Source organism: Protopterus annectens, chromosome 13.part0 (genome assembly GCF_019279795.1).
Source record: "Protopterus annectens isolate FY-2018-M chromosome 13.part0, PAN1.0, whole genome shotgun sequence".
Classification (NCBI taxonomy): domain Eukaryota; kingdom Metazoa; phylum Chordata; order Ceratodontiformes; family Protopteridae; genus Protopterus; species Protopterus annectens.
The window spans coordinates 448,959,531-448,974,703 of record NC_056747.1 but is presented as its reverse complement, the minus strand read 5'-3'; the positions used below and the strand labels follow the sequence as shown (position 1 = coordinate 448,974,703).

The following is a 15,173-nucleotide window of genomic DNA, read 5'->3' as shown; positions in this document are numbered from 1 at the left end:
ACATCTCTGAAGGATTCCAAGTACACGAGGTTAATGAACAATTCATAGAAGGTATGGGGGTGGTACTGCCTGCTATAAGATTCTGCACTGCAGACAACAAATCTGGATTCATGGTTTCTAAGATGACTGTGTAATCTAAAGCATCTTCCACCATATTCTGGCACACCGGGATTATTCATAAAAGAGGGTACATTAATACCGGCATTTTTTTCAATACCTGACCCCATCCAAGGCATTTTAAAAGCAGGATCATGATGCCAAGTACAGGAATTTTACATCAATGAGTTCATGCTTCAGGAAGAGTATCCCTATTCAACCAACCAACCATTTCTTCAAACTGTTTTTTCACTTAATTCTATTGTGTAAGGGGAGAACCCTTTCTTAACTCACAGTTAGCTAAATGTAAAGAAGAGGCAAATGGAACAAACTGACAGGATGCAGTGACATGTCATCCCATCTATCTATCCATAACCCCTTTTTCCCCATTTTGCACATGGGGATGGGATGTCACTTCAACAGTGACAATCTAAAGTCATGGTTTACACTATCAGGTGGCTATCCCTGCCACTGTAGTTCTTCCATACCACACACACACACATGCACACTCAAACCTATGGTCAGTTTATAGTATCCAATTCACTTACTGCTTCTGGCTCTTTCAGGGTAGGTATAATTAAATAGTAAACAAATTTCAAATGTTAGGATATCCAAGTGCCCACCTAAAAAATGCTGTGAAGTAGCCAGCCATTAAAAGGCATCCATACCCAGCTTTGTGGTACAGGGAGAGAGAGGTAAATCCCTGACTATTATCCAGATGGCCCAAGTCTGAGAAGCAGTTTGAACTCTATGATCCAGATTACCTAAATCTTAGTAGTGGATGGTGTGCTGGAAGAGATGGGCAAAGCTGACTGCTGTTCTCCTCTCCTATCCTGAGGGACAGAAAATGGTGGTTCAGGGTAGCTAATCACTAACAAGCAAGCTAAAGATTGTAAGGTACCAAAATAAGCAGAAGTAGGGGTGTGAGCTTGGTGGGCGGCCATGGTGGTGCAGCGGTTAGCATTGTCACCTCACAGCAAGAGGATCTCCGGTTCGATCCTCGGCTGGGGTGCCTTCTGAGAGTGCATGTCCTCCCTGTGGTCGCGTGGGTTTCCTCCGGGTGCTCTGGTTTTCTCCCACATCCCAAAGACATGCTGTAGGTGGATTGGACACTCTAAATTGGCCCTAGGTATGAGTGTGTGCGTGTGTGTGCCTTTAGTGGAAGGTTGGGCGCCGGGCTGGCAACTCAACACCGTAAAACTCTACTGCCAATCATGAGCGGACAGGTGATCCGCTGTGGCAACCCCTAACCGGGAAAAAGCTGAAAGAAGAAGAAGGGATGTGAGCTTGGTGCTGGTGATGGTAATTCTCACTGTGTGTGGCCAGTAGAATGCACAAGTACTCGAATGGTGTACGAGGCCCTACAGTGCTGAAGGTGCTCACATCAGCCACAACAAGCAGGGTTAAGGCCCAACTCCTCATTAATGTATTACTGGTAAAGGCATAAAGAACCACCACGGCTGCCTGGACGATGGCTTACTCAGTCACCTCATGTTAGGCATGCCCCAGTAATGAGGGGGAAATGACTGAAATCCCATAGAGGAAGGCATGAAAAGAAAGGAGCAGGCATAAATCCGTTAATTCAGAAAGAAAGCAGACTTGACACCACGTTATAAAATCAAGTAACATACGAATATATAGCTCCCCAACTCAAAAGTAACGCCAATAGCAGCTGACAGAAAAACTACTCATCTGCAGGAAGACGGCAAAAGGGTAATCCTGCCTGTCAAAGATGGACATCTACCTACATCAACTGATAACGTAAGAAGGTATGTGTTGCATGTAATTATGAAAATACATTTTTATTTTATATTTTTAACAGGTAAGCCCACTGGACACAAGTTTCCCTTTTCAAGGGCCACTTGCAAGCAGTGTCTGATGATGTGGCAAGCGAAGAACAACACAGCAGGCAAACACAAACAGAAAGTACTACTCTGTACCCTTTTTAAAAACAATTTACTGAATTGTGACATAGGCAAATTTACATTTATACAGTAATCAAACTGCATTAACAAGTTCACATTTACAAACGTACTTCACATATATTGCTATATATCATATAACCTATTACAAATTATTTGATTTCTGAACTTTGTTTTTAAACAAGAAACATCTTTATTAAGCCACCACTTAAGGCAATCATATATATATATATATATATATATATATATATATATATATATATATATATATTAAACTTTTATATTTATATTAAATGAAAACACCACCACTGACAATCCTAATTGCAAGCATTTTACATCACAAACCATACTGACACACTCCCATTTGCAAACATTATATTTCACTAATAATATACCCAATCATTTTCAGTCAGACATTACAAAGCTCATTTAAGTCCTGCCTTCTTTTAAACCTCACTCTTCCCTTGTATGCATTGCTCCCACAATTCCCAGTTTTTCCTATATAGTTTGCTCCTAACTTTTCTAAAGATCTCAATTCCAGTTGTTTCATCTATGTTACTATATTCACTACTTCTAGTATAGTTGGTTTAGATTCTGATTTCCATTTTCTAGTGACTGCCTTTTTGGCAGCCAAAATAATTTGACACAGCAAGGCCTTACCATGTGAAGGCAATTGCGATTTTGTATCATAGCTCAGAAAAATCATCTCCCTTGTCACACAAATCTGCCCACCCACCATCTCCGACAGTGCATCTCTCAGGGACACCACCAACTCACCACACTCACAGAAAATATGTTCCCAATTACCTCTTTCATGTCTGTCACACCTCCAATATTTGCTGTCTACCTGAGGAAAAAGTCTCTGGAGTCTACTTGGAGTATAAAAATATCTATGTAAACATTTCTAAGTAGGAATCCTACATCTAGATTTTGCTGTATATTTGGAAGACATACATATATCCTTCCATTGTTTCTTTGTAAATTGCCTATCCAATCTCTCTTCCCAATCCTTTCTAACCTCCTCTGATAGATTCTTATAGTTATCATGTAATATTTTATATGCTCTACTAATTATTCCTTTTTTAATGGCAGCTTCTGTTCTAGATTCTACTAAAAACTGTACCAGTGCTGGACTTAATTTTAGGACCTCCCCTACTTCATTCTCTTTGGCTATACTCTGACATCAATCCTTGATAGGGAAGGCACTCTCTAACCAGCAGTTCAAATACATTATTGGCATCTTCCCATTTATCATCTTTCCCTCTCTAGTTATTTGCTCCCAATACCTTGGTTCCATTGCCAGTTTTCTCCAGTAAATTCCTGTCCCCTCTTGCCTATTGTCTAAATTTCAAACAGTCATACTTATTGGAAGAATCACTTTTCTCCATTCCCATGTTGGCTTAGTTCATAAGAGACTTTCTTCTACTTTACAGATAACAATATTCTGTATGATTATTATTATTCTCCTTAAAGCATGCATCCAAAATCCCAGTCTCTCCTTGTTTCTTGAGCTTCCCCTGTTTCATCATCATCCCTTTCCACTTTGAATTATAGTGTTCTGTTTGTGCTATGTATAGAAGCCTTAACTGTGTAGCTCTGAAATACCCCTTCATATCAGGTAATCCTAATCTGCCCTGATTTACCATGATAATCATCTTATCCCACTTGACTCTTGCCAACTTTCCCTCCCAGATAAAGTCCTTCAGCTCTTTATTAATCGCTATCCACAACTTTTCCTCTAGTTGATAAAATATGCCTGACCTGTGTACAAGACTAATGGGATTAAAAACATTTTAATTGCTTGTATCTTACTAGCCATACAACAAAAGCTTCCATTTCCTCAGTTTTTCTATTATCTTTTTAGTCTCCTTCCACATATCCTTAGCTGCTACACCAGAATCATTTTAATCCATACTCCTAAATACTTTGTTTTATCATGTCCCCATAAATATGGATATTGCTGAACCAGTTCATATGTAGGTACACAATTTCCGATATTGCCTTTGTTTTAGCTTCATTAATTTTGTATCCCGAAAAGATCTCAATGTTCCATAAAACTGTAATGTCTCTTTCGGGCTTTGTTAGGTATAAAATAGTATCATCTGCAAACAGAGCAGCTTTTCGTGACTGCAATACCAATAATATCCTTGAATTTCTGAATCCCTTATTTTCATTGCAAATGGTTCTAAACATAATGCAAATAAAGGGTAAAGAGGACACCTCTGCCTGGTTCCTTTGCTCAAACAGAAATTATCAGAGAGGACCCCACCCACTTTAATTTTCGCCTCTGATCTCTCATATATCCTTCTAATCAACCTTGTATTTTTTTTCAGGAAATGCAAATGCTTCCATTGCCCTGCTCGTAAAGTCCCAGCTTACTCTGTCAAACATTTTATCTGCAACAAAACAACAATGGTATTTTCTTACATTCTGCCCACCAACAACAATGGTATTTTCTTACATTCTGCTTTCCTCTGTATCATCAGTGTTCTGTTAATGTTGTCAAATGTTTGCCTCACCTCCACAAATCTACACTAATCCATATCTATCAATTTTGGCATTACGTTTGCCATTCTTTTAGCCATTATTGACATGAACACTTGTTTAGTATTGAAATGGGCCTGTATGAAGCTGCATCTAATGGAATATAAATACATGCCAGCTACCACTGCTTTCTTCCAGGATGTTGGTACTTCTCCTCTTAAAATACTGTTAAAAAACTTCCAGATCTTTATCAGTTTTGCCTACCAAACTTCCACAGGAATACAATCTATTCCTGGGGACTTTACTGTAAGATTGGTTATACCACAATTTTTATCTCATCTCCTCCTATCCTAACCATTAGTAGTTGAGCCTCATCTACCTCTAACCTTGGCTTATTTAATTCTTCCATAAACCTTTCCATTTGTATATTTTCTTGATTTTCATATTTTTCTGCTTTATACAGACTTTGACATAATTTCCTAAATATTTCATATACCCTTACAAAATCTCATTACTTTCCTTGTTATAGGCTCCCTAAGCTTGGCGACAGCCCTTTCTACTTTCTGTTGCTTGAGTCATTGTGCGCCAGTGTTACTATCAAACAGTTGCTTAACAGAAATTTTTCTAAACTAGTGTATCCTATCGAGGTAATTGCTTATTGTCTGCTTAGCATTCTGCAGTTGATCCTCTTGTTCTGTGAGACTCCCCCACTTTGCAATACTTTGACATTTGGCAGTCCCTCTAAATAATTCTTGTTATTTCTTAACAATAGCTCCCTTTCTTTTATTTCCACACTATTTTTAAACTCCATCTTAATTTTATCCCACTCCCTAGGTATATTTTCAGAAGTAATTTCTATCCCCTCAAATAGCTCCTGAATAATCTCCAGTACCCTTTCCTTAAATTCCTCTCTTTTCAGCAGATAGGAGGGAAAGCGTCAGTGTCTCATTTTCATTTCATTACCCTGTGTTGTCATTTTAATTATTGGCGCATGATCTGAAACAGTTATTGGGTGTTATATCAAGACCTTCAATTACAGTGGATATAAAGAGTGTACACACCCTCTGTTAAAATGTCAGGTTTTCCCACCTTTAATGTGACCTATAACCTGTACAATTCAATTGAAAAACAAACAAATCTGTTAAGGGAAAAAATATAAAAAATAAAACACATACAATAAGCTGGTTGCACAAGTGTGCACACCCTTAAACTAATACTTTGTTGAAGCACCTTTTGATTTAATTACAGCACTCAGTCTTCTTGGGTACACACCTGCCATCAATTAAAGAGACTCTGATGAACCCCAAATAAAGTTCAGCTCTCCTAGTAGGATTTTTCTGACATTTACTCAGTTGAGTGCTACAGCAAAAGCCATGGTTCGCAGAGAGCTTACAAAGCATCAAAGGGATCTCATTGTTGAAAGGTATCAGTCAAGAGAAGGGTACAAAACGTTTCCACAGGATTGGATATACCATGGAACACAGTGAAGACAGTCATCAAAAAGTACAGAAAATATGGGACAACTATGACATTGCAAAGAACAGGATGCCCCTCCAAAATTGATGAAAAGACAAGATGAAAACTGGTGAGGGAGGCTGCCAAGAGACCTACAGCAACACTAAAGGAGCTGCAGGTAATTCTGGCAAGTACTGGTTGTGTACTACGTGACAACAATCTCCCATATTCTCCATATGTTTGGGCTATGGGGTAGGGTTGCAAGACAGAAGCCTTTTCTTACACAGAAAAACATCCAAGTCTGGCTAAAATTTGCAAAACAATACATCAAATCTCCCAAAAGCATGTCGGAAAACAGATTCATGTAGATGAGTAGGGCACAGGGAGCTACAAAATGGGATTACATTAATGCATGTCAATGCAGGGTTTTACTCATGGATAGCAATGACTGAGACCAGAACTACACAAGGAACTAAACAGAATGGGCAAGCTGAGAGGATCACAGCACTTACATAGGTAACTACATGAGTCAGACAGATGATTGGACATCCAAAAAAAGGGACTTTGTGGAGAGGTGGTCAGTTCTGGCTAATGGAATAGTATTAACCAACCCAGGACAAAAAAAACTAACCTTCAAGAATCTCTGTGTTAACGTATATATATATATATATATATATATATATATATATATATATATATATATTCACTTCATAACACTGAAAGCTCAAAACACTGAAACTTCAAAATCTTGAAAACTCAAAACACTGAAAACACATACCATACATATACTGAGTTTAAACAACATAAATCATAGCACTTTCAACCAAGCCCCCCTGCTACTTATATATATATCAACTCCAAGATTGCACTTCACTCCATTAAGTGCAATCTTGTAGTTGATATATTTAAGTAGCAGGGGGTGTGGGGAGGGGTGCAGGGTGGCTTGCCCCCCTGCTTACACTTGGTGGAAAGTGCTATGATTTATGTTGTTTAAACTCAGTATATGTATGATATGTGTTTTCAGTGTTTTGAGTTTTCAGTGTTATGAAGTGAATCCATATATATATATATATATATATATATATATATATATATACACACACACACACACACACACACACACACACACACACACACTTGTTTATGGGTCCTCTTCTCAATTTCGAGAGATCACAATCTCGAGATTCAGAATACCGAACCCAGAAACTCGAGGTTGTGAAATCTCGAAAGTAAAAAATTAAAAAAAAAAACATGACAACTGCTAAAGCCATGTTTTTGCAGAGGGGCAAGCCCCCCTGCACCCCAAACCCCCTGCAACTTAAACATACTAACTCCGGGTTTGCGCTACAGTGAAGAGAACGGTAAAGTTCCTGTTTCACACTATACTGCGCGGTACATTACCATTCTCTTCACTGTACAGCGATCTCCAAGCTAGTATATTTAGGTTGCAGGGGTCTAGCCCACCTACAAAAACATAGCTTTTTTTTTTTTTAATTTCCTACTTTCGAGATTTGCACAATCTTGAGATTCTGGGTTCGGAATTCTGAATCTCGAGATTGTGATATCTCAAAATTAAGAAGTGGACTCTATATATATATATATATATATATATATATATATATATATATATATAGAGAGAGAGAGAGGATCTATATCAGAATATCGAAGTTTCAAAACTTTGAATGTTCTAATATCGAACCCTATTCAGCAAAAGCTGAAAACATTGAACATACAGAACAGCGAATTTTTTCCTAGGGAAACAATTTGGTGTTCCAAAACACATACACACAACACAAGCAAACCAAACAAACAGCAATCCACACACATACACCTAAAATCTTACACCTAACCCTACACTAAACTATACACACACCACTAACTATCCACTTACCTTAACCCAAACCCTAGGGTCCATCACTATCACACACTCATCTCACCCACGCCGCACTAACCCTGACGTCCACACAATCGCACACTAACCTGACCAACGCCCTAACCCTAACTCACCTAACCCACCCTAACCCTCACGTCCACACAATCGCACACATACCTAACCCGTGCCCTAACCCTCACATCCACACAATCGCACACATACCTAACCAGCACCCTAAACCTCACTACCCAAACCTGCACTCAATCGCACACTTACCTGAACCCGACCCGTAACTTTCCACCACAGCGCTGAAAATACTGAAGCAACAGAAATGGACAACCAAATTCTTTCCCTGGGAAATTATTTGATTTTCTCTTGCTTCAATATTTTCAGCTTTCGCTGAATAGGGTTCGATATTAGAACATACGAAGTTTTGAAACTTTGATGTCCTAATATCAACAACAAAAAAATGCAAGAGAGTGAGAAATATTAATGCATCCTAGCGATCATAGTTTTACAAGTTTCCGCGATCGCAGAAGCGGTTTGGATGTTATAGAATGGTCAAAGATGTTTTGATCAGGCAGAGGTTTCTAATAGATGATTTGCCAGCTGTTGTTTGTATAGCCAGTCCTGGAAGCTTCATGAAATTATCTCTGTGAACTTAATCAACAAAGCCGAGTTCATGAATTATCGGCAGATAGTTATGTCATACATACTGGAGTGCCGCATTTTACATTTTTTGTTGGAATTTTACCTAGCGACTGTTTGCTGATTGTTTTTTTGTGTACAGTCAGCTTTAAGGGACCGTTGGCTTTTTTAGGTAATGTCATGAAAAGGCATGCCACCAATTTATGAACATGATTAAATAAGAAATGCGATCTTTCACCAATCATTGGTACATCAGCTTTTTGCTAAATTTGATTGGTTATTTATGAATCCCGATTTGCATATCAGGGTTTGCCTTCAGGAAGGTGGGAAACGGAAGTGATTGTGCCTTTGTATGTAAATAAGGTGGTGAATTACCTTTTTGGATTGGTTGACAGATTTCCAACTTGTGTTTGGATTGGCCAATACAATCAAGGACTCTCATTTTAAAGATCAGTGTTAGTGTCCCTTTGTTTGTATTACGATCTGAGGAAGACACTTGTCGAAAGCGCTTATCATATTGATTTTTAGGGACTTTTAGTCTGTTTTTGGTACTAGTAATTAAAGGAAATCTCATCTTGTTTTTTAACAGTTCGTGGATCTGTTTTATTTGGAGCCATTACCTTTGGTGAACATACTGTCTTTGTTTTTGTTCTCGATGTCCTAATATAGACCCTATATATATCTATTACACATGTATATATATATATATATATATATATATATATATATATATATATATATATATATTTCTATATATATATTCCTAGTTTTGATTTTGCTACTGTTGTTATAAAAGCAATCAGTCTTAACACTATCAGTGCAGACAATGGTAAAACAGTGAAGTGGGACAAGGGGATGGATGGTTAAAAATAGATTTGTTGCAATGCTGTATGGACAGTTGCACAGGATAGCACTGCTGTATTACAACATTTGCTGCTTTGGTTTGCTTTTTGTCTTAGGTGTTTTCTATACAGAGTTTGCAAAGCCTTCCTGCATCTTTTTCCTTTTTTTGATGCTTTGGTGTCGGACTACATCCCAAGGATGTGTATTAGCTCAAATGGCATTCCTCCAAAACAAATAAGTGTGTGTATGTTAAATATATATCTGACTGAGGGTTCTTTTTGGGGGATAAACTCTTTACTAGGCTTGTAAGGGCCCCAGGGCCATTAGCCTAGTAACCTCCTATGATATACACATTCTGCACAGAACTAGTGCCCTGTTCACGGCCAGTTACTTTGTCTTGCAGCCAGTAAGTGTTAGAAAAGGCTTAGGTTTACTCACAGTCCCAAAATGAATTAATCAATTAACTGGAGAATGAATAAATGAATGGACTGTTTATACCTTAACACATATTAATGATTTAAACGTGAGTGCTATTTTACTGTATCTAATTTATAAAAAATGGCCAACTTGAGTTATTCTTTCTTTGAAAGAAAATTAATAGTTTCTAATAAAACTGTATTACAAATGTAGGTAACTTTCAACAAGAACATGAAGAATGCTAAAATGTACATCTTTCCAGCCTCACAAGACTGCTATGCTGTCTTCATTCTGTGGACAGCTGTTATATCTGCAAATGTGAAAACAAAACAGTTCCATTTTTCCCTTTACATTTGTTCTTCTATTAGGATGACAGCCCTCTAGGCCATTTGCTGTCAGCAGACTATTCTATGTCAACTCCTTATCAGCCTAAAAGTTCTAGTACAGCTGCCTCAGAAGGTGCTTGTATATTTCTAAACATGCATGACCTCCAGACCAAGTGGCACACTGTCTGTAGTTTAGGTATGCTAGGCTCTTCATGGTCTGGTGAAATACCCGCATTCCTGGATATATTACTAATGCAGCAAGCCAAGCTACCTCATTTCTCCCCAGGATAAGCAAGTCAACATCAATTAGATGCTCACTCCCATCCTCTCTCATCTCGGCTTTCCAGTAACCCTGCTGGTAGTCAAATGAGGGTCGTCTGGGGTTGAATGACAACTTTATTTATCCCTCTGTGCCACAAAGCCATACCTACCTATAAAACATGTTCCTTCACCTCAACTGAAGTATGAGACTAGCAGCAACAGCAAAGCAAGGGAGGTTGATGAGGTTACCTTCATAAGGAAAACTGTCATTTATTCTGACCTTAAATGTTACTGTATAAAGTTGATTAGCAATGTTAAGACATTCAGCAATCAGGTAACCAGAGTGCAGTCCCCACTGTTTTACTTCAAGGGTTTGACCACCTTCAAACTTAATGCATAAAAAGAAACATCAGACATTGAACTGTCAGTTTATCCTATTGTGATGACAGTTTATCCTATTGTGATGACTTGCTAAGTAACTACTTACATGGTCCAAAACTTTGCCTTTTGTTGTGCTGTATTTCTGTGCGATTGCATCAGCCACAGCATTGGTGCCCATGAACAGGGTGTTCCAGTTGTGAGTACTGCAAACAATAGAAAAAGTTTCAAAACATCTCATCACAAGTCAGATCAGAAACAATGACAACCTAATACTGCCCACATGAACTCTTACAAGAAAACACGAAAAAAGTAGAGCTGAACTTGGAACGGAGCACAATAAAACAAGACAAACAAGAAAATGATTTTGTTATTTCAGCAGCCTGTTCTCTTTCTTTATATGGCCTCCAGTACTGCAGAAAGTGCTGAAGACGTGATATGAAGACTCTGAGGGTGGAAGCATTACTTCCCCTAACAGTACACACCAGCATTTTGCTTGTTGCAGCCACTGCCCCTCTCACTATACCTCTTGAAAGTCCATTCCAGGTGTGACCATGTCCAAATCTTTTTCTGCTCTGCTACCATCTGTCCCACTTCCTCTTGCTGACAATTTAAACCAGGTTTATTGTGTCTTATCTTGTACTAAACATCAACTGCTACCTTTCTATCCATTTGGTTAGATCTGTCTCCTTACCAGCATGGAACCCACCCACTTACTATTTCTTTGTGAAGACTGAAACAAAGCATTCACTCAGTCTCTCTCTCTTTTTGATACACTCTGCCAACTTAATTTTTCAACTTCTACATTTTGTTGCCATCACCCTCTTTGCTGTCCTTCTGTTAGCCTCCTTGTAATGTGCCTTCACCGGTTCTCCATCTCCTCCATTCTACCTCTTGTAGGCCCTACTTTTTGCCCTAATTACTAGCCTTTTTATGTAGTCACACCAGCCAGCTCCTCTTACTGCCTCTGCCACAGGCCTTTGTACACAGTACTGCACACTCCATCCACAATCCATTGCCCTAGCTTTACTCCCCCAGTATTTTCCCAGTCTCCTAAATCACTCCTTACAATTTCTCCACCACAGCATAATCCACTTTTCATTAATCCTACACCTTGTCTTTGCATTCCCTCTCCCCCCTTACTCCTACTCTAAACCCCATACTGCCAAGATCACAGATGGTGAATTATCAACTTAATAGGGACAACCTCGTTCCCTTCTGCAGTGGTCAGAACCATATCCAGAATGTTCTACTTTGTGGTACAGCCCTGTACTAGTAAATGAAACACAGCTCAAGATTTCAATCTGCTCCAGCTTTCTCAAGTGCCAAGTATAACCCTAAGAATATTCCTCTGAAGCAAAAACCACAGAAGCAAGGTTGAGCCATGGCTCAGACTGCTAGCTGGGACATGCAATTCCCTTAGCACATGGACCACCAATGGAAAACTGCTGCAGCTGGTGACTCTCTCTCACACATGGACTGCAGTGAGCTGTGCGCTTGAGCCTGCTGATTACCACATGTACAAATGTCATATGATTAATTGGGGTAAATGCAAAAAGCCTGAACTTTAGAAACTGCTTCTCAAGCCTCTAATTCCAGGAATAATGTCTGCATCACAAGAAGGCTGATGCTTCACCATGGTACTATGTGCAGAACTAATATGAGCTGCCTTCTCCGTCAGTGATACATCTGACTGTGGAGAATGTGGAATAAACAGGAAGCACATCTCCAGGTTTAGAGTTGAGAAACACTAAGTTATGCACTGAAGGAAAAGGTCTAAAACCTGGGAGGAGATCCAAAAAGGAAAACTGTCTGTATCCACTATCAATGAACTTCCTACTGCAGGACCCACATAGGAAGCTCAGTCATGGAGACTCCAAACACAGATGGAGACTCCAAACACAGATGTTGCTATTAATTCCAGAAACATAAAAGAAGGTGGGTCTATACCCAACTCAGCTACCCCTCCCAGATCCAGAGTTGCTGTGCATTTAAGCAACCCCCATTTGATAGCAAAGGAGACAATAAGCCTAGTTTGCCATAAAACCGCATTTAACCTCTCCCCCGCCCCTACTTTCCTTCTACCCTCTCTTCATTGGTCCCCATGCTCCCCTGAATGTTTCTGTGGATTCCCTCTCCACCACCTATTCTGGTGGCCCATTCTATTGGCCTACAGTGTTTTATGTGAAGAAGTAACCTTTGGGAGATTCAGGGTTGTAGTTAGTCCCTACAACCTGGCACCTATGTCATCTTTGTCCTTCCTGGTCAGGTTTACCACCTGTACCTCCCTGACCTGATGTTGTGTTCCTGTATCATGCCCCCACCCATCTCATCTGGTCTTTACTGAGAAAAGCTCCAGCCTCTCTACCGTCTCATAAGATCCTTTCACATCCTGTTTTGGCATTGCCTCCAGAACAATATTTTTGTGCCACGAACAAAGCCAAGTAGAGGTGAATTTACCTCTCTGCTTGCACAGCCTACCTTCCTGAGGAGATACCTCAGCATTCTGTCTGCTGCTGCTGCAACTGCCATCTCATTATGCTCTTAAGTCACTGATGGCTGGCAGAAGGGAAGAGTCAGGACATTCCTCAAAATCGCCCCTCTAAAGTTAATCTGCTGCATCAGAATCAGCAAATAACATTTAAAGTGGATGGTGACACACAGCAACTGCACCAAGGTGAAATATAGCATTAACTCACAAACTATTCAGCTAACTTCCAGGAAAGGCTAAAGCAAGTTATTAAAGGCCAGACTGGGGGAAATAGAAGGCTGTGCAAAAGGTAAAGGAAGAGTCTGTGGGAAATCCAAATCCTGGCAGGAAAAAGGAGGACAGTACAGTTGTGTACACTTACCATAAATGTAGATGTTCGAGTCTATTCACTGTTGTAGTCATCACACTTGGGTTATCTGCCTGCAGGTAGCCCCTCAGTCGGCCCAAATACCAGAGTCTTGGGATTTCTGCGTCAGATGCTGTCGCCTCTTCCATGACGTCAGATCATCAGGGGTATAAAACATGCAGCCGACACCATTACATCAGTTTTTCTTGCCCCAGATGTCAGGAGCCCCCAAACTAGGAAGCAATCACATGGTGTGGAACACCTCCAGTACAAAGTAAATACCACTGCCATAAGATATGGGCAAAAAAGAGGATGGGTAGAAAGTATAGAAAAGACAGGGGGCTGGAGGGTGGGTAACCAGGACTGCAACAGTGAATACACTCGAGCATCTACATTTATGGTAAATGTACACAACTGTACTATGTTCTTTGTGTTTCACTGTTGCAGTCATCACACTTGGGTTGATTCCCAAAGCTGAGGAAGGGTGGAGGCAGACAAGAAGTATTAGGGCTGGCTAGCAGGCCTTGTAAGACTGCTGTGGCAAATCCAGCTCTGGATTTAGAAAAGATAGGCAAGTGGTAATGCTTGGTGAAGGTGTGTACAGAACTCCAGGTTGCATCTTCCAGGATGTCCCTGGTAAGGACTCCCCTGAGAAATGCTGTAGAGGTTGAGGTAGCCCTAGTGGAATGAGGTCTGATCCCCTGTGGGGTAGGTTTTCCATGGTGTTTGTAGCAGAAATGGATGCAGTGTGCTATCCATTTAGAAATGGTTTGCTTTGAAATGGCCTTGCCCTCTGCCCCTGTAGCAAAGCTTACTAGTAGCTGGTCAGATTTTCTGAAAGGTTTACTCCTGTCAAGGTAGAACATGAGCTGTCTGTACACATCCAAGGAGTGCAGGATCCTTTCCCCATTATTCTGAGGATTAGGAAAAAAGGTTGGTAAATGGATGGATTGGTTTAAAGCCACACTGGATACCACACCTTGGGCATAAATGATGGGTTAGTCCTGAGGGAAACCCTGTCCACATAGAAGATAATGAAGGGTTCCACAGCCATAAGGGCCTGTAACTCAAGACATTTCTAGCAATCACTTCAGCAAGAAGAGTAAGGCTGTTTTCCAAGAGAGGAATTTTAACTCTGCTGTAGCAGCAGGCTCAAACGGGGGGAGTGTGAGCTTCTCTAGTACAAAGTTAAGGTCCCAGGCAGGAGTGGAAGCTCTCCTTGGGGGTCTTAAATTGTTATCTCCTCTCAGGAACTGTTTGATCAGAGGGTGAGAGAAGAGGGGTGGCTTAGTACTGTAATGAGCTGAGATGGCAGAGGCATGAATCTTAATTGAGGAGAAGGATAGGCCTTTGTGGAGCAGCTCTGCTAGAAAATCTAGGATGTGAGGTAAGGTGGGCATGGCTGTGTCCTTTCCTTGAGCCAAAGGATTGTATTCGTGGGAGCAAGCTTGAACACAACTTCCCAGGTGGTATTCCTCACTCCAGAAAAGCAGGTTTATTTGACAAATTACTTCAAACTACTAGCCACCCAAACCCAACTATCTGCAAGAAAAATACTGCAAGCCCTAGGGTTCACAGCCTCATGCATTCTACAAATTCCATATGCAACACTGCATATGAGGAAACTTCAATG

The 15,173-nt window shown here is 40.1% G+C and overlaps 1 protein-coding gene across 1 annotated transcript in view; it reads right to left on the bottom strand.

Annotated features, from left to right (window-relative positions):
- RBM19 (RNA binding motif protein 19) overlaps positions 1–15,173 on the bottom strand; it is a 1,836,515-nt gene that overhangs the window by 764,234 nt on the left and 1,057,108 nt on the right. Inside the window, exon 11 of the mRNA XM_044054094.1 lies at positions 10,813–10,909. Within this exon, the coding sequence (XP_043910029.1) occupies positions 10,813–10,909 (97 nt within the window). The remainder of the gene's footprint in view (positions 1–10,812; positions 10,910–15,173) is intronic.